The sequence below is a fragment of the Rhinatrema bivittatum genome, chromosome 8 (assembly GCF_901001135.1).
Source record: "Rhinatrema bivittatum chromosome 8, aRhiBiv1.1, whole genome shotgun sequence".
NCBI classification, from domain to species: Eukaryota; Metazoa; Chordata; class Amphibia; order Gymnophiona; family Rhinatrematidae; genus Rhinatrema; species Rhinatrema bivittatum.
The window spans coordinates 158,968,709-158,994,896 of NC_042622.1; the positions used below are offsets into that span (position 1 = coordinate 158,968,709).

Genomic DNA, 26,188 nt, shown 5'->3' on the forward strand with positions numbered 1-26,188 from the left:
AACAGAGTATGGTGGCAAAATGAATTCACTCAGAGGAAGATAATAACCAATAGGGTGCTACAGGATTTGGTCCTGGGGCCATTTCTACTTAATATTTTAAAAGTGACATTACAGAGGGGCTAAGAAAAGGTGTATTATTTTGCAACTGACATGAACATCTGAATCAGGGTTAACCCTCCAAAGAGTGGCAAAATAAGGACAGATCTAAGAAGAGTGGTTGAGTGAGACAGCTAAAACTGAATGCAAAATGGTGCAGAATCATTTATTTGAAGTAAAGGAACATAGGGGACCAATATGTGACAGCAGGATACAGACAACCATAGAACAAGAGGATAACATCTGATGATCTCAAGGTTGCAAATTTGTGGCAGTGCGGAGAGCCATATAAATGCTAGGGTGCATAGAAAGAAGGTACCTAGAGAGGTGTCACAAGCAAATAAAATATACAAGTAACTAGTGAGAACTCATCTGAACTATTGTGTTCATTTCTAAAGATTGCATCTTCAGAGGGATATAGATGCAACAAAGGCAATCCAGAGATGTCTATCAAAACAGTGCTATGTGTGTACCATAAGCTCCACATAAAGAAAAACTTAAGGATTTATAGAGGAGAGTAGAGATAGGAGAGAGAAAAAACAGATGATCAAATATCTCAAGTACAAGAGATATGTTTCAATAGAAAGAAAATTCTTAAACTAGGACTCAGGAAAAAAAACAAGTTTAACATAATAAGTATTTAATTTCAGAAAGGATGGTGGATGCATAGAAAAGTCTTCAAGTGGAAGGGATGGGGAAAATAATAATGGAATTCAAAGAAGAAGGGAAAACACAAAGGATCCTCAGCAGAGGAAGAGACAGGGTAAGGCTCAAGATTAAATAGTGTCTACAGTACTGCAGAAGGTAGGAAAAATGGGACTAGGAGGTCCTTATCTGTCATCCTTTTCTGGCCACCTTTTGAAGATTTTATTCCAATTATTAGCAGAAATGGTGTGGTTTAGGCAATGTGCTCTTTATCTTCATCTCAGAGATCATCCCTATGTTCCTGCTAAGTTACTGAATGCAGATAATAAAAAAAAAACAAAAAACTGTAGCCATGTGTTCTCACTACCAAGAATGGTTCAGTGATGAAGCAATTAGTGTAATGCACTCTGGGTATTTAAAATGGACATTTTTGCCATTGGAGGAAACCAAAGATGGAATTCTTTTGTACTCTATTGGGAACATTTACATTCTGAAAACTTCCTGAGCACACCACAATTCACCAAATAATGATTTGTCGACAATCTATGGTCTTGGAATCCCCTGCAGCAGTTTACACCAACATGTGGAGACTGACGTCTGTACAGGAAAGGCCTACATTATAAAGGTACACAGCTGAGAGAAGCTACAGTAGTCTACATTGTGAAGTTAGAAAAAAAGGTCTTAAATTCTAAAAACTTAACAGTAAAAGACATTTGTTTTCATAATGCATTACGTTCAGTTCTAAAATCAAACAAGGTAAAACCGCTAGCTAAAAAAAATATTAAAAACCACAAAATAGAGTGGAGACAGTTTCCTATATATAACTGAAATGTGCTTTTCTTTTTTATATTAAAAAAGAAAACAAAATAAAAAATAAAGTTTAGTTTCATGAATCTCCTTCCTGATTTTTGGAGATACTTGTGTTTCTAGAAGCAGCTGCCTTGTTAACATGCATCGTATGTTAGAAAGGCTGCACAAATGCCCTGAAGGTCTAAAGTTATTCATATGAGCAGAAGTCCAGAGCAGGAACTCATGTTTTGAGGCAGGGGTTTGATTATCAGAGGCAGCAACAGACCAAATGAAAATCTTCAAGTCACTCATAGCTCTGCTGCCTAAGGAGTTGACACTCTTCTGCCTGAAAAACATTGCAGTCTGGGAAAATCAACACACTAGCAGGAGTGTGTCCTCTGTACTCTACTCTCTTTCTTCAATTCATTTAACTTTAATATAAAAAAGCACTTGGTTTACAAGGAGCTTTCACAATGAGGTCCACAGTGTTTTGAACTTGAATTTTGTTGTCTTTATTTGGAACAGTATTCTATAAAGAATTATTTTGAAAATAAAGATTCAGTTTTAAAGCATATTTGACTTCAAGAACATGAGTTTGTTCATATTCTCAGGGCTCAGTAGCCGCCTCCTTTTGATTAGGAGGGCCTGTTCACACATATGTACACATTCGCTTCGGGCTCCTACAGCAGGCACAGCTAGGAGCCAGAAAGCTAGTTTGGCTAGTTTTCTATGCTTTTGAGTAACAGACAACCAGTATTGAAACAAGTCTGGGGTGGCTTGGAAGAGAGGTTCTTGTAAATAATCATAGACTTCATTTTTCCCAAACTGGTCATCTGTCTGAGCTTTGGATGTTTCACTTGCTGCTGAAGCTGGAGGGTTCTTGGAAGGTGCCTCAAATTCCACCTCCTCCACCTCAGCATCTCTCACTTCATGAATGAGTTCACAAACCTTGCCAATTATCTCTTCATGCTGGTAAGGTGGGACTGGCCTCAGCTTCTGCTGAGGATCCAGGATCATAGCAACTTTGTGTGCTGAGTCAACCTTGAAGTTCTCCTTCAGTGCTTCCAGGAAGAGGTGGCAGAGCTTGCTGATGACCCCAGCGTCATTGGCTTTGGACGTGAACAACTTCTCCAGCTTTACATAAGTTGGCAGCACAAGTTGCAGAGTGGGTTTGCTCTCATTGCTCAGCTCAACCACTGCTTGCTTCACTGGTGCTAAGATGGCAGCCAAGTTGCTCAACAAATGTTTGTTCAGATTCTGGATGATATTCATCTTTTTGGCACGGCTATAGAATTCACAGATCTGTTCATAGCGCTCGTGGACAAGCAGAAGGGAGTCAGTCACAGAGTTCCAGCAGGGAGGAGGACATGTCTCTTCCAGGGAGCCAAATGTCTCCTTGGAGAGGCCCGTCGATCCTGCCAGGTCTTCTGAGACATTCAAAAGCTCAATAACTTCATGCATATTACGGGCTTGTAGTGTTCTTTTGTTGAGCACACTCTGTACCATGGCATTGAGTGCACAAGCAGAGCAACGCAGGCACATACCTGCCTTGGAGAAAGCAGAAGAGTTGACTTTGCAGTCAGTGATGTACACTGTCCTTATCTCTGACATGACAAACTCTGACATTACGTTCTGCACCCACTGATGGATGAATTCCCCACTGTCCCGAATGTCCACATCCTTGATTCCCAACATGTACCTTTTAATCTGGTTGCCTTCTGCCTGGTAAGCAGTTAAAATAAAGCAGGTATCCGGGCCAACACTTTGAGAGTGGCAGGTGACGCCAATGCCAAGATGCACATTGCTCCCCAGAGCACATGTTACTTTCACCTTCACTTGATTGTACATCCGAGGCAAATGCTTTAATGCCAATGTGTTCATGTTGCCCAGAATTTCACTAACTGAGAAGGACCCATAGCGTGCTCCAGTATCTACCAGGGTCTGTGCCAACTTGATGAACTCCTTGCCATTTACCACACTGATGGCTCCAAGGTCTGCACACATCACCCTCAGTAGCCTCTCAGCAATGTGTTGACGTTCTCTTTCCGGTAATGAGTTGTGAACTGCTGCAATTGCTGCTGCTGCAAAAATGAAAAAAAAATAGAAGTAAATTACATTTTGCCATTATTTTCTATAAACAATAGTTCTTAAACATCTTTAATGACACGGACACTTATTCCTTCCACATTCCCAGCATTCCTATTTCATGTCTTCTGCATTTTGCTGGAACTTCCAGAATTTTCATTACATGAAAACCTGTATCAATCTCATGAATCCCAGAGATTTCCAACAGCACAGAAGGTGACAAAACACATCAGGACATGTGACTTTTTTGTACCTTTTCTTCACATAGGTGACCATTTTCAATTTATCTGAACTGAGACAAAGACCAAGCATGCATTTTTACCAGCAGGGTTTATGCTAATTCTCAAAGCAAAGGTACGCATGTACTTTCCTTTTGAAAATTGCTGTGGATATTAAATACATATAGTCACTTGCACTTGCTTTTTGTGCAGACAGAACTTTGCTCTCATGATGTAAACACAACCCTGGAATGCTTGTTCTCAATGCAGCTAAAAGTCCATTCTAGTGGAGTACCACGAGTCTCTGGCACACAGAGGACAATACTTGCATTAGTTCTCCTTCCCTCTAAGTTAATCATCTACCATTTTCCACAAGGCAATCATCAATTCTCCATCCTCTCTCCATCCTCTCCAGCCAGAATGAATCTAGTGAGCAGCCTTCTTACCTGATGCTGAAGAGCTGCCTTCTGCACTATTGACTATCCTGTGATTCCAACTGCAGGGAGAAGCTGGCAGAGAGGAGGTAGCAGCAGCAGGTAAGAAGTGCTGCTTGTTGATGACTCATGCCGAGTAGAGCACATTGTAGTGTGGATAGGCAGAGGATAAAACCAAATGACTGTGCCATGTGTGGCAGTGGCTCTGGCCCATCCACCACTTCCTTGGTCTGCCAATGCAAAAATCTGCCAGAGGCAGCTTCAAAGAGTGATGTCTGGTGACTCAACTTCATATTCCCGGGAGCTGAAATGGGGAGGTCCTTGAGGGATCAGTGATTTCTCCATTTTTTAAATATTCATGTATGCCCACTGGGAAATTTGATCTGGAGGTTAGTACTGAATTGTTTCTCATATGCAGAAGACTTTCAAATGTTGGCAGACTTAAGCCCCAACTGCTCAGAAGATTTAGAAAAATGTAATCATGGCCTGCCATAGCTAATTGGATGAACTTGGGGAGGGGGGATGAACTTGTGGAGAATTGGGGTGGGTGGTGGGGAAAGTGTTTGAGAATTGGAATTTAGTTGAATTGGATTACATAAGAACAAAAGAAATGCCATGCTGGATCAGACTAAGGGATTGGAGCCCAGCATCCTGACTTCAAAGGTGGCCAGCCTGGGTTGCAAGTAGCTGGCAGATCCCATAAAGTAGATATAATTCCTGTTATTCGCTCCGAGATAACAATGGATTCCCCTTTAGTGTACCTGGCAACTAATGTTTTATGGACTTTTCCTCTAGGAACATATCCACAGCATTTTAAATCCTGCTTTGCTAGTTGCCTTGACCATGTGCTCAGGCAATTGATTCCACAGCTTTTAATTATGCACTGAGTGAAAAAGTACTTTCTACAATCTGTTTTAAATCTGCTGCTTGGTTTGTTTCATGGCATGTCCCCTTGTTTTAGTATTATTTGAAAGGGTAAATAATCATCTTTTATTTTCCTGTTCCACCCCACTCATGATTTTATAAGCTTCCATCATATTCTTCTCTCTGTCATCAACATTACTCTCTGCATCAATAGCAGGGGGTGGCAGGAAATTTGAATCAAACAGTTACCAACACGAGCCCTTAACTTGGTGGTCGGTGAAACATTTAAGTATGGAAAAATAAGTGTGGGAGCTTGCTGGGCAGACTGGATGGGCCGATTGGTCTTTTTCTGCCGTCATTTCTATGTTTCTATGTATGTATCTCTTTCCAAGGTGAAGAGCCCTAACTTGTGTAGTTTGTCATCACAGGGGAGCTATTCAGTCCCTTTATTACTGCCAAGATCAGAAGCCGCCACTTAGCCGGATAACTACTTATCTGGCTAAATAGTTGGCTGAGTGGTGGGCGGGGTAAGAGCTGAACTGGGAGGAGCTGAGCTGGCCGGATGAGTGTTGTCAGCTTACTTCAAAATCCAGAATTGATCACATAACTTATCTGGCTAAGGGCCTGATTTACTAAGGCTTTTCTCCCATTTTGTGTGTATGTGGATAACTAATTAAGCTGCTCAGCAGCTGAATATGAACCTCATTATTTTTATGTTTGTAACATACTTTGAGACTTCCCGGAAAAACGAGAAATCAAGATTAAATAAATAACTAAATAAAATAAATAGTCCTGGATGTTCTAATCGAGGCCCATGTTCTCTGCATAATTTTAGAATCTACCAGTTATATGTTCAAATACTATCACCTGTCAGCTTTGCAATTATCAAGAGAAGAGGGATTTGATTACATCAAGGTTGGAATATTGTAATTCTTTGTTGCTGGGTTAAGACTGCAGTTGATTCAAAACACAGCAGCTTGTGTTACATAATATAAGAAATTGCCGTACTGGGTCAGACCAAGGGTACATCAAGCCCACCATCCTGTTTCCAACAGTGGCCAAACCAGGCTACAAGAACCTGGCAAGTACCCAAACATTAAGAAGATCCCATGCTACTGATGCCAGTAGTAGCCGAGGCCATTCCCTAAGTCAACTTGATTAATAACAGTTAATGAACATCTTCTCCAAGAACGTATCCAAACCTTTTTAAACCCATCTACACTAAATGCACTAACCACATCCTCCGGCAAAAAATTCCAGAGTTTAATTGTGCGATGAGTGAAAAATAATTTTCTCCAATTAGATGTGCTACTTGCTAACTTCATTGAGTGCTCTCTAGTCCTTCTATTATCTGAAAGTGTAAATAACAGATTTACATCTATCTTCTAGACCTCTCATGATTTTAAAGACTTCTATCATATCCCCCCTCAGCTGTCTCTTCTCTAAGCTGAACAACCCTAACCACTTTAGCCTTTCTTCATAGGGGAGCTGTTCCATCCCCTTTATCAGTTTGGTTGCCCTTCTCTGTACCTTCGCCAGTGCAATTATATCTTTTTTGAGATGTGGCGACCAGAACTGTACACAATACTCAAGGTGCGGTCTCACCATGGAGTGATACTGAGGCATTATGACATTTTCCGTTTTATTCACCATTCCCTTCCTAATTAATCCTAACATTGTTTGCTTTTCTGTCTGCTGCAGCACACTGAGCTGACGATTTCAATGTATTATCCACTATGATGCCTAGATCTTTTTCCTGGGTGGTAGCTCCTAATATGGAACCTAACATCGTGTAACTACAGCAAGGGTTATTTTTCCCTTTATGCAACACCTTGCACTTGTCCACATTAAATTTCATCTGCCATTTGGATGTTCAATCTTCCAGTCTTGCAAGGTCCTCCTGCAATTTATCACAATCTGCTTGTAATTTAACTACTCTGAATAATTTTGTATCATCTGCAAATCTGGGTTTGAGTGCAATGGATCATATTTAACTTGTTTCTGAGAAACTTATTTGGCTCCCAGTACAGTTCCACTGTCAATTCAGGTTGGTCTACATAATCTTGAAGGCCTTGAAAAATGACAGGCCTCAATTCTTGATTGAGCATTTGTGTCTTTACACATTTGGTAGAGAATTACGTTCTTCCCAGAATTATCTTTTGTATTTTCTCTCTGTATCCAATGTTAAACTGTCAGAAACTGGCAAAAAGGCCTTTCATGTGCAGGTCCAAAACTCTGAAAGCCGATTACCAAAGAACTACATCTAATGGGAGATCATTTAAGGATCAGAAACATGTAAATGTCTGTTTTTTAATATCGTTTTTGAATAGAGAAGTTTATTCTGGGGTTATGGGAGATCGGTTGAACTCCTGTTGTTCTGATGGTAGGGATTTCTCATAGGAAAATTATTTCATAATAGAATGTTATTGTTTAGTTAAAAGATCCGATATTTTAATTTTGCTGAGGACTGTTTCTAAGGATTTGAAATCCAAATGCAATCTTACTTAATTTTTTAAACTTTTTATTTATACATTTGAATTTTACAACTAAGAATACTCTTGTAAGGAAACAAGCAATCAAATTGCTTGGATAATGAAATAAAATCTCATTACAAACAAAATTACAGGTAAACAGCACATTTCTTCAAAGTCCACAAAGAAATGGAGGGGCAGATTCACGCACCCATCAAATAAATGACGAAAACACTAACAGAAAAAGAATGGGAAGACTACAACCTCAAAACCATAACTCCCCTTGCCCCCTCCAAAAACTAACAGGAGTGGGGCTACATATGTTATCTCAGGGTTCAGCTACTCTCTTCCTTCAGAGAGCCTTCCATACGACCTGGAAGCACCTTACCACTAAGAAACAGTCTTATGCTGGATTAAAAAAAAAAAAATTCAACAATATAACATTTGATAAAATATTTGCACAGAAATTAAAATGTTCCTATTTGCAAAACTCTAAGCCTCCAGACAAGAAATTGTCTTTTCTTCTATGTGACCTTCACCGCATCCAGAAAAACACATACTCTCAATATGTTGAAAGAGAACATTTCTAAACTTAAAAAAATAAACAATCTTAAAATGTAGTCCCTGTCAGGCTCTAGAACTAAGTTAACAATTAAGGTTGCTGGAACAGCCTGCATCCCTTCTGTATTTTCCAGAAACACATGCAAGTCCAAGCTGTCTGAAGAAATCAGTGAGGCTTCTTGTTTACCTTCAGGTTTAGCTTCCACTTTTACTGGTAAATGCCCTATTTTTAAAACATATCATTTGGACAAATATCTACTCTAGAAACATTTATCAAACAAATTCATCTGCTTAATAATGTTCTCAAAATTCTCCAATTTATTATCAAAAGATAATCTTTCAAAAAAAATTTCACTCTACTGAGGTTTTTCAAATTTGGTTTTACAAAGACCCAACTTCTTCTGACACTATGCAAATTTTATGTCCTGTGACATACAATGAACTATTTTCTGCGCAATTTGTCCTGAAACTCTTTCCCGGCCCTTCTATTGCTTCTCAAACCCCAAGGTCTGTTGTACCAGACAAACAGCACCGGCCTTCCTATTTACCAGAGGCACAGAGATGGAGTGTTCCCAAATTCTAAGGAGTAACTCCTTGAAGGTCTTATGCATGGGAACAGCCACCACTTCCTTTGGGGCATTGACAAACTGGAGAACCTCCAGAATCTTATGCCTGGCATCCTCTTCCATCAGAAACAGAAACAGAATGGTTTCTGCCATGGCCAGGACAAACCCCGCAAAGGTCAAGTCCTCAGAGACAGGGACCAGCTCTGCTCCTACAGAGCGTCTATTTGAAATTAAGGAATAATCTTTCTATGCCAAGACACTATGGTAGAAAACAACGATATGGTACAGATATTTGACTCTGCCTGTCTATCCATGTAAGCATTTTTGATTGAGGAATGAAGTTATTTCAAATTTAAGGTATATAGGGCTTCCAAGTAGAAGCAGAAAGAGTTCAATGGTTTACTTCCACTTTTGGCGTGCAGAAGTCGTATGTGCTCATTCTGACAATACACTGTTGTAAGTACTTCTTATTTTGATGTACGAGGCTATCTGTTTAAAAATCAACATAATAAAGAGTTAGCATTCTTGGGTAGACAAAGCTCGTAAACCCTTTGCCTCCGTTCTGAAACTATATGCAACATTTTAGTTAAAGTTACTAGAATATGTCTAGCGGTTGGTTCAGATTAAATGTTCTGGTATTTAAGTACAAATTACAAATTATAATAGCTTTTGGTTAAGCCATATTGCCTGTCTTCATAATTTTATATTTTTAGCTGAGTGGCAGCATAATGTATATTCTTGCAACATGATGCTAGATTTAACTATTTGTTTTTACTGCGAGACTTATTTGTCTGAATCCCGTACCCAAGACTAAATCAATAACTGGAGATGTCAGACATAATTTACAAGCTTTTAAGGTGCTCCAGAAGAATCTATGTTGGGAGTTCAAAACAAGGATGCAACAATTATGTAAGAATCCTCAATTTGTTTCAACATAACCCACACATACAGATGTAGCACTAAAATAATGGAAGAAAGCATATTAAATAACTCATCGTGAATAAATAGGGCGAGTTTTATTATTCATTCCTTATGCTATATTTTTTATTTTTAAGTTCAAAACCAAATCGTTACTCATCTATCGCATTTTATTTTACTTGTTTTTAATTAAAAATCATTGTAGCCCCTGAGGCAGCTATCTCAATGAGCGAAACTTGGCCAGAGTCAGGCTCCTACTGCTACTAGATCAATAAAGGAATCTTTGCTTCTACTGATCTTTGTTTTCCTGGTTGCTACTCTCCACAATTGTTACTTCCTGTCTGCCTGGTATTCGCTATTCTGGAAGTCATCACAGAGCAAAAGCTACTCTTTTTGGGCTAAATTATTTCTCACCATAGTCTCCACATGGAAACTAAGAAGTTGAAAACCATATAGGCTTGGCCTCGGCCTATGGGTCTCAAAGCATTATAAAGATTCCTTAGATTCATAAACCATTACTGACAATTCATTCCTAATTACCCTTCTTTGGTGGCATCCCTCTCCTCTCTCACAAAGAAGGGTTCTGACACTAAGAAATGATCGGAAGAAGCTATCCAAGACTTTGAGCAGCTCAAGGAAGCATTTCTCAAAGAAACATTCTTGAAGTACCTAGATCCCTAGAAACCCTTCATCGTAGACGCAGATGTGTCTGCCTGTTCTCTCGCAGAACGATGACAATGACTCATTCCCTGTTCCTTCTATTCTAAGAAGTTCAAACCTACAGAGAGGAACTATAACGTCGGGGACAGGGAGCTATTAGCTATAAAAATCGTCCTGGAGGAGTAGTGCCATCTACGAGAAGGGGCCATTCACCCGGTCACCATATAAACTGACCATAACAATCTCCAGTACCTCCAAGCAGGCACAATAGTTAAACCCTCAATAGACCAGGTGATTTTTTTTTTAACCATTTTGACTTCAAGCTTAAGTACTGGCAGAAAAGAATCAACTTGCTGACGCCCTTTCCTGATCCTTCAGAGCAATGGATGTTCAAGAACTACCCCATCACATTATTGATCCTGCAAGAATCTTGGCCATGATGGCCACTCCAATACTTCCTGGGAAAACGGTCATTCCTAAGTGCCTCAGAGAGAACATACTTCATTGGATGCATGACTCTTGTCTAGCTGGTCATCCCAACACCAAGAAAACCCTGGAATTACTCTCATCACTACTGGTGGGCAAAAGTGCCATAAGACATTTGCCACTATGTTGAATCCTGTCCTAATTGTGCAGTCAACAAGGTACTTCAAGTCTGACCATGGGGACTGTTACAGCCATTCAAAGAAGCAACACAGAAGATGGTCAAATACAGCCAGGAAGTAAACAAAGTAGGGCAAGACCAGTCATCTTAGGTACAGGGAATCCTTTATTAAATTCACAAATTAAAATAAAACATGCCTGCCTCAGGCCGAGTTTCATCAGGAAATAGGACTGCAACAGGGGCTTCTGATTATTGCAAAACTGTGCAGAGTATGATTCTTCAAAATGAAAAAGTTGCCTCTTGGATCTGACCTACTGCCTGAATACCAAAGCTACATGATTGTCTCCTGCCTTGACCTATTGCCTGAATACAGACACTGCTAGATCTCTGCCTGCCTTGACCATGTCCACGCTACTGACTCCACTACGTACTCTTCTCGGGACTCTCGCCTAAGTCCTGCCAGCCTTAGAACCCAAGGGCTCAACCTGTGGGGGGGAAGAGGCTGGTACAGGTGAAGTCTAGCCTCTGTCCTAGGTTCTTGAGAGTCTGCCTACTGTTGATGTGGGCCCAGCTGGTTCACTAGCTGGGCAGTACCAATTCCACAACAGTTGAAGGGCTCACTTTTCATGACAGAATTGAATATGCACTTAAGTCCTGAGCAGCGAAGAGACTCCAATTACAGACTGCAGAACCTTTTCCCAGATTAATATAAGAACATAAGAAATTGCCATGCTGGGTCAGACCAAGGGTCCATCAAGCCTAGCATCCCCAACAGAGGCCAAACCAGGCCACAAGAACCTGGCAAGTACCCAAACATGGAATATTTCCCTGGTACTTTTCCAGATCTACAACTGCCCTGCTGACAATACTGACACCTTTGCAGAATTTTTCAGTTGTTTTCAGTTTACTATACTCGTGACCTAGCAAACTTTAAGATAAGAGCTCCTGGCTCAGCCCAGCCTGCTCCACTAACCTTGGAGTACTATTTTGTCAAACTTGCCAACCTTATCCCTGCCAGAATCTTGGCAAGCCAAGCCCTTTATACCCCATTCTTGCTGGCATACCTCACAATCAGTGAGTTCTCTGGGTTCTATTTCCCAGAGCCTGGAGTGTAAAATGTTGTTGCCTGCTAGTAGTGTTTCTGGATTCTCTTCATGCATAGAGGCAGATCCTGGATCTCTGTAGGACTTTAACCTGCAGAAGGCTAAGGGTGAGATAACTGGCTTAATTACTATTTCAGCTGGAGTTAGTTAAATTGGCATTGCATTTATCTCTGAATTAATGCAGAAATATTTGCTTAATCTCATAATAACTGTGGTTTGCTCTGAAAATCTTAGAACTTATCTACTATAACAAACCAATATCTGCTGATATAATAAATCAATATAACTGCCTCACAAAGATGTACATTTCTGTTCCCTTTAAACTACTGAACTAGGATCACAGGTTATCTAATAAATAAGGTAATCTATTCTGTAGCCATAAACATTCCTACAATTCTAACCTCACCCAAGCCCGATCAACAACCAGGGTCAGCATCTGAGAATATCTTAGAGAAACAGGAGGGAGAGCAATAAGTTCTGTGCACAAGCTTAATTATGGGGTCTGCCCTCCTAGTTAAGACCAGCAGCTGACCAAATGCCTCTGCCTGGGAAGGTAATTAGATCTTTGTTCCATTTTTCTATCAGATATTGTGGATTATCTGGCCCATACTTAGCTAGTACTATGCCTCAATAAATAGTGGATATACCTTTTGAGGAGACATCCACATCATATAAATTCTTCCATAACCATTTAGTTCCTGAATATATAGGATACCTTCTAGGACTATCCTGAGATGAAAGCTAATACTGAAGGACTCCTCTTCAATCCCTAATTCTTGCATAAGCAATTGAAAAGTTTTAAGACTTACCTCCCCCACAGTTGATCTTGCCTAACCTTAATTTCAAGAGCAAAAGGGCATCCAGAGATAGAGGGGATTTTAGAACTGGAGGTATCAGTGACAAAGCTTTCCCCTGCCAAGCACTTGGCGCCAGATCTGTACAGTGTGAGCCAAAATGGGGCTGTTTCTACATATTGCATTGCTCAGATGAGAGGATGCAGATAAAAATAACAGTGTTGCCAGGTCTACCTTGTTTACTTATTTTTTATCCACTGGGAGCCAAGTAACATCTTTGTTTGCAAATCATGCCTTGAAACAAATCATCCTAATGGCCCAATAATAGACTCAGACTAGGTAAGGCCATTCCACCCTGCTTTTTAGACAGCCAAAGCGAGCTTAGTTTAACTCTTGCCTATTTATTTTGCAAGATGAATTTAGTAATTGTACTAAGCAAACTGGTGAATAGTCTAGCATTGACGTTACAGGGAATGTGCTGAAAAAGATACAATAATTTAGAACGAATAATTATTTTTTAGCAAATTGATTCTATCTGCCCAAGATATAGTAAGGTCCTCTCTATCCTACGGTCCTTTGTAATTTTACTAATTGGCCATAATTTCTTTGAAAAATAACCCTAAAATTACCCAAATCTTTCTTTCACTATCTGAAGTAATGTAAGGCAGTTGGGTATTATTACTCTAGAACCCAAAGGAATCAATTCCAGTTTGCTAAAATTAAAAATTTTACAGCCAGATAAATTCCCATATTCTATCAATGTCCCAATAACTGCAGGTTCAGAAATCACTGGTTCTATTAAGAAACCCAGAATATCATCCACATACAACAAAAGCTCCCCAGCCAAATACCTTTAATGTCAGGGTAGCACCTAATTGCAATAGCTGACTGTTCAATAGCTAAATCAAAATGTAGTGAGGAAAAAAAAGATAGCCCAGTTTTGATACCTCTTGCTATATTGAATGGAGACAGGAACTATTAATTAATGAATGAGTCTGAGGCCTTTTGTACATAGCCGCAATATAGGAAATTAATTTCTTAGGCAGGCTAAACTCTGCTAATAATCCTAACAAAAAGAACCAGTATAGACTATCAAAGATTTTGTCTGCATCTAAAGAAACAATCAGCCCAGAAGTACCATTTGTATTAGCCAGATTTAAACCTCCTAGTGTTGGTGATAGATGCACCCTTTAATAAAACCCATTGGATCTTCATGTAGCAAATAGGGCATAACGTTCTCAAGCCTTAACTGTAGGTCTTTGGCTATAACTTTAATGTCCACATTTATCAGCAAAATAGGCCAATATGAGTTGCAATGCTTATCATCCTTTTTTTAAAGGATGTAGTTGCATGAGACAACACCCCAAATGAGGCTCCAGCCTCACTCAGAGAGATGAGTAATGCTAACCAGAAAGTAGCTAGCTTAGGTAGAAACTTCTTACAGATCAATATTTTAACTATCTGTACCTGGATATTTACCACCTGGCAGGGTTTTAACCGCAGTTTGCATTTCCAATACTGAAACTGGAGAGGAGAGTAGCTTAACCTGAGTGGTCGTAACCTTAGGCAAGTTCAAAGTTAAAAATTCCTTTATGTGCTTGCACTTATCCAGTTTGAAGCAGCATACAGTGAAGATATGTAATCTACAAAACATCTTTCAAATATCTTCAGATCGTAAGTAATAATGCCCAGCTGATCCCCGATTTTAGTAATAGGAGAGTCATTAGCCTTTTTATTTTTAACAGCCCCAGGTAAAAAGACACCAGCTTGATTACGTTTTTTTACCTGCCACCTGAACTGAACACATTTTTATCTCAGTATTTCTTCTTCAAGACTGTGGCCCTGCACTACAATCTGATTATTACTACTGATGTGACAGGGCCACCCAGCCTTGGGCCTTGGCTGCCCTGGGTTGGAACAGTGGAATTACAGGCACAAAAACAAATATAACCCCAGGATAGAGAAAGAGTGGGGTCTACATTTCCCATCAGTTGTGGGAGGGGCCTCAGGAGGAGGGTGGAGACTCCCACAACTCTTTTCACAAAGGTGTAAGTATCCAGGAGGTGGTGATGATTAGTGCAGAAAGTCAAGAGTCAGCACTACTCACACTGGAGGAAGTCATGAATGTGGTGATGGACTGGTTCTTCCTTGGAAAAGAAACCATGGACGTGGACACTGGGAAGAACTGAGGATGGCTTTTCCTTGAAACTAAGTAGGCCTACTGAAGGGCTCTCTCTTCCTGGGATTCTGGCAATGACTTGGCCTCAAGGCAGGGGAGGGGCCCCAAAGTTACAGTTTAAAGTTTGATGAAGAAAACAGTGAACAGCATAAGCACTGGCGAGTTAGATGCAAAGCACTGATAGGAAGACAAGACAGAATTTGAAAATAAGCTCGCTGTGGAAGCAAAAAACATAGTAAAAACGTTTTCAGGTATATTCAAACCAAAATGTCTGCAAGAAAGTCAGCTGGAACATTAGATCAAGGGGCAAAAGGGATGATAAAGGAGGCAGCGGCCATAGTGGAGAGATTAAATGAATTGCTTTGGTTTTTTTTTTTTTTTGTTTTGTTTTTTTACTGAAGAAGATGCAAGGCAGATATTGATGCCAGAAGTGCTATCTAAAATTGATGATTCAAAGGAATCAAAAACAAATGTAATTGAACCTGAAATATGCACTAAGACTAATTTGACAAACTAAAGAGTAACAAATCAACTGGACCAGATGGTATACATCCCAGAATGCTGAAAGACCTAAAAAATTAATTTGCAGATCTACTGGTAGTAATTTGTAAACTATCATTATAATTAGCTACAGTACCTGAAGATTGAAAGCTGGCCAATATAATGCCGGTTTTTAACATAGAAACATAGAAATGACGGCAGAAAAAGACCAATCGGCCCATCCAGTCTGCCCAGCAAGCTCCCACACTTATTTTTCCATACTTAGATGTTTCACAGACCACCAAGTTCAGGGCTCTTGTTGGTAACTGTTTGATTCAAATTTCCTGCCACCCCTGCCATTGATGCAGAGAGTAATGTTGGAGTTGCATCAAAGGTGAGCATAAGGCTTAATGGTTAACGGTAGTAACCGCCGCATCAAGCAAGTTACCCCGATGCTTGTTTGCTCAGACTGCACAGATCAATGCCTTGTTGGATGTTGCATGAATGTAAATCCTCTTTTCCATATTTCTCCCTGCCGTTGAAGTAGAGCAACGCTGTATATGCATTCAAAGTGAAGTATCAGGCTTAATTGGTTTAGGGTAGTAACCACTGCAAAAAGCAAGCTACCCCCACGCTTAAAAAGAGTTTGAGGGGTGATCTAGGAAACTACAGACCAGTGGCAGCAGTGGCAGCAAAAATTGTTGAAACAATTACAAATAACAAAATTACTGAACATGTAGAGAGATAGTTTAATGGACAAAGACAACATGGATTTAGCCAAGGGAAGTCTTGGCTCACCAATTTGCTACATTTTTTTTTGGAAGCCTTGAATAAATGTGGGTAAAGGTGGGCCAGTTGATATAGTATATCTGGATTTTCAGAAAGCGTTTGATAAGGTACCTCATGAGAGACTCTTGAGGAAGTTAAAGTATCGTATAATAGAAGGCAGACTTCTATTGTGGACTGGGAACTGTTAAATCACAAGAATGTTAGGATGCTTTAAAAAGGTTTTCCTATGAAGCTGACATCACTGCACTATGAAAATCACACTAACCAGACTTGTAAAATTAATATAAGGTTGCTGACATGCTAGAATGTAGGTCACAAGTCAAAAGATGTGTCGAGTTCATCCTTAAATTTCATTCCTGCCTTCTGGGCTCAGTTTACAGAAAATCACATGATTTACAAGAATCCCAGCTCATTAATATATACGAGTTAAAATTATAATACTACCCCCTATCAGGAAGATGCTGTGTTAATGTCAATCAATTATGAATATATTCTGAAAACAAGCTAGCTCATTAGTGAGTAAACAATTTAATCTATTGTGTAAACAATGCTCTCCGAGACTGCTTCCTGGAATATTCCATACTTTTTCTTAAGCTGCTGGTATAAGGTGTTTATTTTGGTTAAACCACAACAGTTTTTGGCATCCTTGGGTGAGCATGAAGTGAGAAGGTGGGGGGGGGGGGCAGTATAGTGATCTTTGCTGGTGGGTGAAAGTTTGTCCCTTGCCTTGCATCTCTTGATGAGGAGGCCCTGTTTTCCTCCTTTTCTTCTTCGGGACCTCACCTGACTTGGATATTTTTGTAACATACTAGCAGGTAAGAGAAATTCTATTTGGGATTTAAGTTTTGTTTATATTCTAAGTTATAGGTTGTCTAGCGTTTGTGCTTATTTTGCTTTGTAATTGGTTTAGTGGTGGCACCTGCCACCAAATGTTTAATATGGGTTTCCCTGGTATTTAGGGCATATGGAGGGAGTACAGTCCACTCCTAGTAAACCAAAGAGGCTTTCCCTGGTAGTTGAATGGGACACGTAGTTCATCAGTCAATTGAGTAAGCCTAGGCACAGCTTTGTATGTGATCTCAAGCAAATATTAGTGGTGTGGGGATGTACAGATAAAGAATACATGTTTTTAGGTGATTTTAAGTGTGGGGACTGCTTCTTGTGCAGCTGAATATATATGAATTTGGGTAATGCATATAAGGTTGTTTATGGATTTCCATTTCTGGCTCTCTATTGAAGAAGTAATACAGGGTGGCCCATGGAAACGTAGCCCGCCTCCAATACCAGTGCATTGGAGGCAGGCTACTTTTACATGGGCCACCCTGTAGTTTTAAGTTATTTTTATGTCTGTCTTGAATATGAATGCCCAAGTTAAACCCCTCTCCCACGCTTGCAGTGCTGGAAATGCTTAATAAAAAAAAACCCAGTGATGTCTGTAAATATGATAGCTATGTTCAAAATGCCTATTCCTAATTCCAAAATGTTCAAATCTATTCCATATTTTCTATCAACCCGGTTTCTCTTTCCAGGCTTGCCTACAATTGATAATATTTTGCATTCTTTTTGTGTTTCACATTTCTCTGCAATGTCTTTCTTATGTGTCTTAAAATATTTCTACTTTGGAGATATTGTTTTTGAAGGTAAAATGCATGTAATAATGTGCTAAAGCACTGGAAAAAGATGTTTAATTGGTTCAAAGAATGAAGAGTTCTACCACTATGTTACTGAAAATGAATTAGTTTTTTGGTTTTCATATTGCTTAGTAATAAAAAAATTAAGTCTATTTCAGATTTCCTTATTTTATATTTACTTTAGCTGGGCAGGCTGGTGAAAAAATGGTAAAAATTGAGAACTAAAATTCTTTTCTTTCGTTTACAAAGTAAACGTGAAAAATAGAATAATGATATGCATTGTTTAAGAATTTTATATAGAAGGCAAATGCTGTTATGAAAACATTTAAATATTTTGAGATATGCCGCCACGTCTAGTACGTGTTTTGGAGTTTACTTTGGTTTTCATTATCCTGCTTCCAATCAGTTAACGCAGTGCTCCCCAACCCTGTCCTGGTGGCCCACCAGCCAGTCGGGTTTTCAGGATATCCACAATGAATATGCATGAGAGAAAATTTGCATGCACTGCCTCCATAACATGCAGTTTTGGTCACTGCATCTCAAAAAAGATATAGCAGAATTAGAAAAGGTACAGAGAAGGGTGACCAAAGTGATAAAGGGAATGTAATGATCCCCTATGACGAAAGGCTAAAGAGGTCAAGAGAGATATGATAGAGGTTTATTAAATAATGATTGGAGTGGAAGGGAAAAAACAAATCTATAGTTTACTCTTTCAAAACGTACAAAGATTAGAGGACATTCAATGAAATTACTAGATGATACATTTAAAACAAATTGGAGAAAATATATTTTTACTTAATGCAAAATCGAATACTGGAATTCACTGCTGATGGATGTGGTGAAAACTGGGATAAGCAGCATGGAATCTATCAATCTTTTGGGATCTGCTAGGCACTTGTGATCTGGATTGGCAACTGTTGGAAACAGGATACAGGGCTTGACCGACCTTTGGTCTGACCCAATATGGCAAATCTTATGTTCTTAGCAGTAGTTTGGGTAAGCCATTGCTGGCCTACAGCGATAGTCTTTGTAGGCTTTAAAACTGCATTTGTATTTATGGACACAGAAGCTTTCATGAGCTTTTCAGGGGATTTAGGGAAGACCCTTCTAAACTAGTGAGAACCACGCACAAGTCCAGAACTATATTTATGTTTATTCTGGATTTATCACACCAGAGGTTCCACTACAGGCCATGGTGAGAGCCCTTCATCTTTCTTGCACTGAAAACAAGAAGGTGGGAGGAAGGACTTATTGGCCTGGAGTATATCCCAGGCACAGCTAGGAAAAGAAAACACTGTTTCCTACTAGAAGTAACTGCTTTGGGAATGCTGCACATCACCAAGCATTGTCAGCTTTGACAGCACTGACAAGTGCTGGATTTCATGCAGCACAAAGAAGCACCAGACTTTGTGCAGCACCAATGAGCTGGGTGGATCAATTGGTTAAGCTTGTCAGCACAGTTGTCTTCCTCTCTGGTTCTCTACCATTTGGGTAGATGAGCATATTAGGAATGCAGATCTATATGACATATTATTGTTAGTATAATTAGGATTAATTATTACTGGTTTAATTAGTATCATGGTTCTGTGCTACATTATGGCAGTTGGTAGAACCAAAACTGTGTATTTCCACTACCTCAAATGTAGCCAACTCCAGTCCTCAAGAGTCACAAATAGGCTTGGTTTTCAGGATGTATGTAATGAATATGCATGATATATTTGCATAAAATGGTATTATAGATATCCTGAAAACCAGTTCTGTTTGTGGCTCTTGAGGACTGGAATCCTGCACTACCTGATATAAACAGAACAGTGGCACTGTATTACATACTGTTATTGATGCTGTTTCTTTGGGGCTGAGGTTTCCAGTTTTCTTCCATAATAGTTGTAGGGGATCTGGATTTATTGCAAGCAATACTGTTCTCATTGTCCGCTGCAGAAAAGAAACATTAGTTAGTAAATGTGGGTTAATAAAGCCAATCACCCCGTAAGAAAAATGTTCACATTCAGCAAAGTATCTATGTAAAAAAGAGTGAAACCAAGATTTGTGAACTGAGTAACTTCCATTCCATTGTCTAATGCATTAAAACAGTTTCAAAGCAGCTTTAAACTCATTCCATAATGAAACAGCCCAGTTCATAGTATAGCATAAAATTGGTATGATACCCTTTTTGGAATTCAATGGATACAAAAGTGACGAGATCTGTATATATTGTATATATATAGGGGTAGATTTTAAGAGGCGCGCGAACAGCCTACTTTTGCTTGCGCATCAGAATCAAGCAAAAGTACGCTGGATTTTAGTAGATACGCACGGAGCCGCGCGTATCCACTAAAATCCTGGATCGGTGCGTGCAAGGCTATCGATTTTGTATAGCCTGCGCGCGCCGAGCCGCGCTGCCTCCCCCCGTTCCCTCCAAGGCCGCTCCGAAATCGGAGCGGCCTCGGAGGGAACTTTCCTTTGCCCTCCCCTCACCTTACCCTCCCTTCCCCTACCTAACCCACCCACCCGGCCCTGTCTACACCCCCCCCTTACCGTTGTCGGGGGATTTACGCCTCCCGGAGGGAGACGTAAATCCCCGCGCGCCAGCGGGCCTGCTGCGCGCTGGGCCGCGACCTGGGGGCGGGTACGGAGGGCGCGGCCACGCCCCGGGCCGTAGCCATGCCCCGTACCCGCCCCCAAAACGCGGCCGACACGCCCCCGAAACGCCGCGTCGACCGGGCCCCGCCCCCCGACACGCCCCCGACACGCCCCCTCCGAAAACCCCGGGACGTACGCGAGTCCCGGGGTCTGCGCGCGCCGGTAGGCCTATGTAAAATAGGCTTACCGGCGCGCAGGGCCCTGCTCGCCTAAATCCGCCCGGTTTTGGGCGGATTTAGGCGAGCAGGGCGCTGAAAATCCGCCCCACAATGAATATATGCAGTACTAATGTGTAATATGCATGCTTATGGCTTACCTGCATGGGACTGCATATGTTCCAGGAGGTTATTATAAAACTGGAACTGGATTCCACAAGCCCCACAGGTATATGGTTCTGTTTGGGAGAAAGCAGGGTATTATTGTTACACACATTTAGATGGAAAACAGATTTTGTAAAAAGTGCACCGGTGATGAACATTGTGCTATAGCAGTGTACATGAGAAGTGGGCACTATGACCCAGAAGAATACATTTGTGGGAACTGTTACACCAACAGCAAATACTAGTCGTGGCCAATATGTGCCAGATGTGTGCGACAGTGATGAGTTGTACTTGAAAGGATAAATCACTGCTCTGGCAGAGTCACTGTAAGCACTCCAGAAGTGCAGCAAAAATCCTTAAATGCTCATCCAGAAATTTTACAATTAGAGATTTTAAATTAAAAGACTTGGTCCATTAGGTTGAGCCCTCTTCTCATCTACTCAAACCAATCTTACTAGTACTAGATAACTTACTATAACACTTTATCAATTAAACTGGAAATAATGGTGCATACACAACACAGCTAGGCATATGGTTACATATCAATCATAACTACCTTTAAAATTATTCCTCAAAGCCAAATGTCCTTTTTTTGTAATTTTAAATTATGTCCTTTTTTTTTAAACTCTATTTACAAACTTTTTGGCATACAGGAATAGTATGTTCAAGATCATGAAAACAACAATCCACATATATAATGCCCCAGACTAGGGTATTAAGTGCAAACATACATAGGCACATTTTATGCATGCAGATTAAGTATAAACTAACTATTATGGCGTTACAATTGCACAGTATTGTTAATATATATCCCACGTGACTATGCTTATACTGCTCATTTTTAAGGGCATATTGCAGTCCTCAATATTGGCAATCTCATGTACCTGTGCTTGCCAGTGTGTCTTACACAGGTTGCGTTTCCAAAAAAATGGCAACAGTGTACTGGGCTGCTAACAGCAAATAACCAACAAGACATCGGTATTTATGAGGGATGAGATCTATCCTAGTGGCCCAGCAAGCCAGTCAGTGGCACTGTGTGTACTGAAAGGCCCAGAATGTCAGTAATGTCTTAAGTGACACCCTTCCAGAATTGGCTTATCCCTTGGCAGTGCCACCACATATGTATAAATGTACCAGCCTCTCTAGCACATAGTGTCAGCACCTGGAGAAAATGTAGAGTAAAACACTGCCGTGCAATATGTCCTATGCATTAACTAGACCATTAGCTCGATCAGTCTCTGACATAGGGAACTACGGTGAGCAGATGACCAGATACCTTTAGAAGCATCTAAAACTGTGCCCAGGTCTGCATTCCACTTGTTAATCAAATCTGATGAAGTCTCAGTCCCAAATTTACTGGACAGAATTCCTCAATAGATGGCCGTAATTCCTTTAGAGGAGAAATCAGGATCACTTAAAAAATTCTCCCATCCCTCAAGAGGGCGTGGGGGAGTGAAAAGATACATAATATTCACCAGCACATGCCTTAATTGTTGATAATTAGCATGGGTATATAAAGAGAAGTCAAACTCCTCTCTCTAAGGGACTCAAAAATGTGAAAACCCCCATCCTCCCACAGCTATGCAGTATAAACCATTCTCTATTCCTGAAGTGCCATAGAAAAAGTGTGGCCAGAAATATTGGCATTACTGTAAACAGGAGCTAATGGACAGTCTCCTTGTCCAAGCCCAAGTACTTCAACAACTGGCTCCAGACACAAAGCATATGAGCTAATATGGGATTATTTCTATTTGCCCCAATGGGGAAGAAGGAGAAAAAAAAGGTAGCATAAAACAGGTCAGCTTCATCAGCTTACAAATGCTCCAGGAGCAACCAGGACACATCCCGAAGACCAAACCAGAATTTTAAGAAGGAGAAGCAGGAAGCCCAATAATTGATATGTGTGCTTGAGTCTCCAACATGGAGACTATGACTCACCCAGAATCCTCTGCTGCCTTGGCCTGCTTGCAGTTCTGACCATGGGAACCTTAAATGCCCTACTGGGTAGCATTCTCTGAAATGCATCCTGTTCCACGTGCAGGTCCCCAGAGGCAGGCAGAGCTCCAGAGTTTCAATGCATGGATGAGACGATGGTGCAGGGAAGAGGGATTCAGCTTTGTAAGGAACTGGGGAAACTTTTGAGGAAAGGGAAGACTTTTCCGAAAGGATGTGCTCCACCTTAACCAGAGTGGAACCAAGCTGCTGGCACTAACTGTCAAAAAGGAGATAGAACAGCTTTTAAACTAGAACAAGGGGGAAAGCCAACAGACACTCAGCAGTGCATAGTTTGGAGAAATGTATCCTTGAAGGATACTAATGAAACAGGAGAGTTAGGGCATCCCAACAGAGAGGTTCCCATTAGAAGCAAACATAGTCCATGTGCCTATATGTAAAAAATCACTGAAGCTAATGATTTCCGAATTATCCCTAATACCTGAAAAGCAGGTTGTTAATACAAACAAAAAACACACTTTGAAATGTCTGTATGCCAATGCCAGAAGTCTAAGAATTAAGATGAGAGAGTTAGAGTGTATAGCAACAAATGATGAGATTGACATAATTGGCATCACAGAGACTTGGTGGAAGGAGGATAACCAATGGGACAGGGTACAAATTATATCGCAATGATAAGGAGGATCAACTTGCTGGGGGTGTGGCACTTTATGTCCAGGAGGGTATATAGTCCAACAGGATAAAGATCATACAAGAGACTAAATGATCAAAATAATCTATATTGGTAGAAATCCCATGTGTGTTGGGTAAGAGTATAGTGATAGGAGTATACTACCATCCACCTGGACAAAATGGTCAGACAGATGATGAAATGCTAAGAGAAATCAGGGAAGCTAACCAATTTGGCAGTGCAATAATAATGGGAGATTTCAATTACCCCAATACTGACTGGGTAAATGTAACATCAGGACTTGCTAGAGACAAAGTTCCTGGATGTAATAAATGACTGCTTCATGGAGCAACTGGTTCAGGAACCAACAAGAAAGGGAGCTATTTTAGATTTAATTCTTAGTGGAACGCAGGATTTGGTGAGAGAGGTAACGGTGGTGGGGCCACTTGGCAACAGTGATCATAACATGATCATATTTAAACTAATAACTGGAAGGGGGACAATAAGTAAATCTGCAGCTCTAACACTAAACTTTCAAAAGGGAAACTTTGATAAAATGAGGAAAACTGAAAAAAACTGAAAGGTGCAGCTGCAAAAGTTATAAGTGTTCAACAGGCATGGACATTGTTTAAAAATAAAATCCTAGAGGTGCAATCCATATGTATTCCACACATTAAGAAAGATGGAAGGAAGGCAAAACTATTACCGTCATGGTTAAAAGGTGAGGTGAAAGAGTCTATTTTAGCCAAAAAAACATCAACATAAGAACATAAAAAATTGCCATGCTGGGTCAGATCAAGGGTCCATCAAGCCCAGCATCCTGTTTCCAACAGAGGCCAAACCAGGCCACAAGAACCTGGCAATTACCCAAACACTAAGAAGATCCCATGCTACTGATGCAATTAATAGCAGTGACTACTCCCTAAATAAACTTGATTAATAGCTGTTAATGGACTTCTCCTCCAAGAACTTATCCAAACCTTTTTGGAACCCAGCTACACTAACTGCACTAACCACATCCTCTGGCAACAAATTCCAGAGCTTTATTGTGTGTTGAGTGAAAAAGAATTTTCTCCGATTAGTCTTAAGAGGAGGCGGCATTCTGCTGGCAACAAAAAAAGATCTGGGATTTTCCCAAATCCCAGTAAAGTCTGACTCTAAACTAGAAATAGGACTTTTCAAAACTGCCCAACTTCAAGTTCTCCTTGTATTCGCCCCACCGGGCCTTCTTGAATAAGATGCCTCCCCCATCGTAGAAATAACTGCAACACACTTGAACCTGGAATCCCCAGCATTAATCCTAGGAGATTTCAACTTGCACTTCGACAACCCTACTCTCACTTCCAACTACGAGGCTTTTCTCACTGCCCTCTCAGCCATGGGCCTCAAACAGATCGTCAACAAGCCCACCCACAAAGCGGGCCACACTCTGGATCTCATCTTCGTAAACTCTGGAATCAAATACGCTTCCCCCCCTACATGCACTCAGGTCCCATGGTCAGATCACTCAATCACCACCACCTTCACTCTGACTGAAACCAGGAAATCTCTCCCTTCGCAATCCTCATTTCACTACAGAAGACCTTGCTCGTCAGATGACCTCAACACCCAGCTCGCTTCAGAACTCCCACACATAGACCTTTCTGACCCTAATGCAGCCGTCCTTTCCTGGAGCAACATCACGGAGGCAGTAGCTAATAAACTTTGCCCGCTCTCAACAAAAAAACTAAAACTCCAACTCCTCAAAAAGACAACCGTGGTACACCAACGAACTTCACAAACTCAAACAGAACCTAAGGCAGAAAGAAAATAAATGGCGTAAGGCCCCCCTGCCCCAACACTCTATCCGCCTACAAACAAGCTCTCCATCACTACAGGAACTCCACCTTAAGATCCAAAAGGGACTACTATGCCCACAAGATCCACGACCTTGTCTTCGATGTGAAAGCTCTTTTTGCTTACGTATCCAACCTGACACAAATCAATGCACCAGATATCCCCTTTGACCAAGCACAATCTAAAGCTGACGAACTTGCGCTATTCTTCCAAGACAAAATCTCCAACCTTCTAACCTGATTACCCCCTAGCACCGCCTCTCCCACTAATTCATTTCAGCTACTAAACAAAGGAATTTCCTTCGAATCATTCGAACTCATCTCTGCCTCAGAGATCCATTTGTTACTAAAGAAAATGAAACCTTCCTCCCACCCCCTCGACCAAATCCCAACAAAGTTTCTCCTGCTAATACCAGACACCATCTCTAAAACACTGGCTGACATCATTAACTGCTCATTACCATGGGGACTCTTTCCAGACGACCTCAAAATAGCCTCTCTCAAACCGCTCCTTAAGAAACCCAATCTAGACCCAAAGGATCCCAACAACTACCGCCCAATCTCCAATCTTCCGTTTATAGCCAAAATCATGGAAAAGAGAGTCAACACACAACTCTCCACTATATCGAAGATCACAAAATACTGTACCCCTTACAATACGGATTCCGTAAAGCATTAAGCACGGAAACCCTCCTCATATCCCTGACTGACCACATCATTATGGGGCTTGACAAAGGCAAATCCTTCCTACTTATTCTTCTAGATCTCTCCACTGCATTTGACACCATTAACCTCTCCATCCTCCTCAACCAACTATCAAACATAGGAATTACAGGAACTGCACTTTCCTGGTTCAAACATTTCCTCATCAACAGAGGCTACA

The 26,188-nt window shown here is 40.7% G+C and overlaps 1 protein-coding gene across 17 annotated transcripts in view; it reads right to left on the reverse strand.

Moving 5' to 3' along the window:
• Nucleotides 1-248: 248 nt before the first annotated feature.
• Nucleotides 249-26,188, reverse strand: part of ZNF618 (zinc finger protein 618) — a 638,793-nt gene continuing 612,853 nt past the window's right edge. For all 17 annotated transcript variants that reach the window (XM_029611901.1, XM_029611889.1, XM_029611890.1 and 14 more), the window contains 3 exons: nt 20,844-20,921; nt 19,718-19,819; nt 249-3,611 (listed from right to left, as the gene is read on the reverse strand). In XM_029611901.1, the coding sequence (XP_029467761.1) occupies nt 2,095-3,611; nt 19,718-19,819; nt 20,844-20,921 (1,697 nt within the window). In that variant the 3' untranslated portion in view covers nt 249-2,094. The remainder of the gene's footprint in view (nt 3,612-19,717; nt 19,820-20,843; nt 20,922-26,188) is intronic.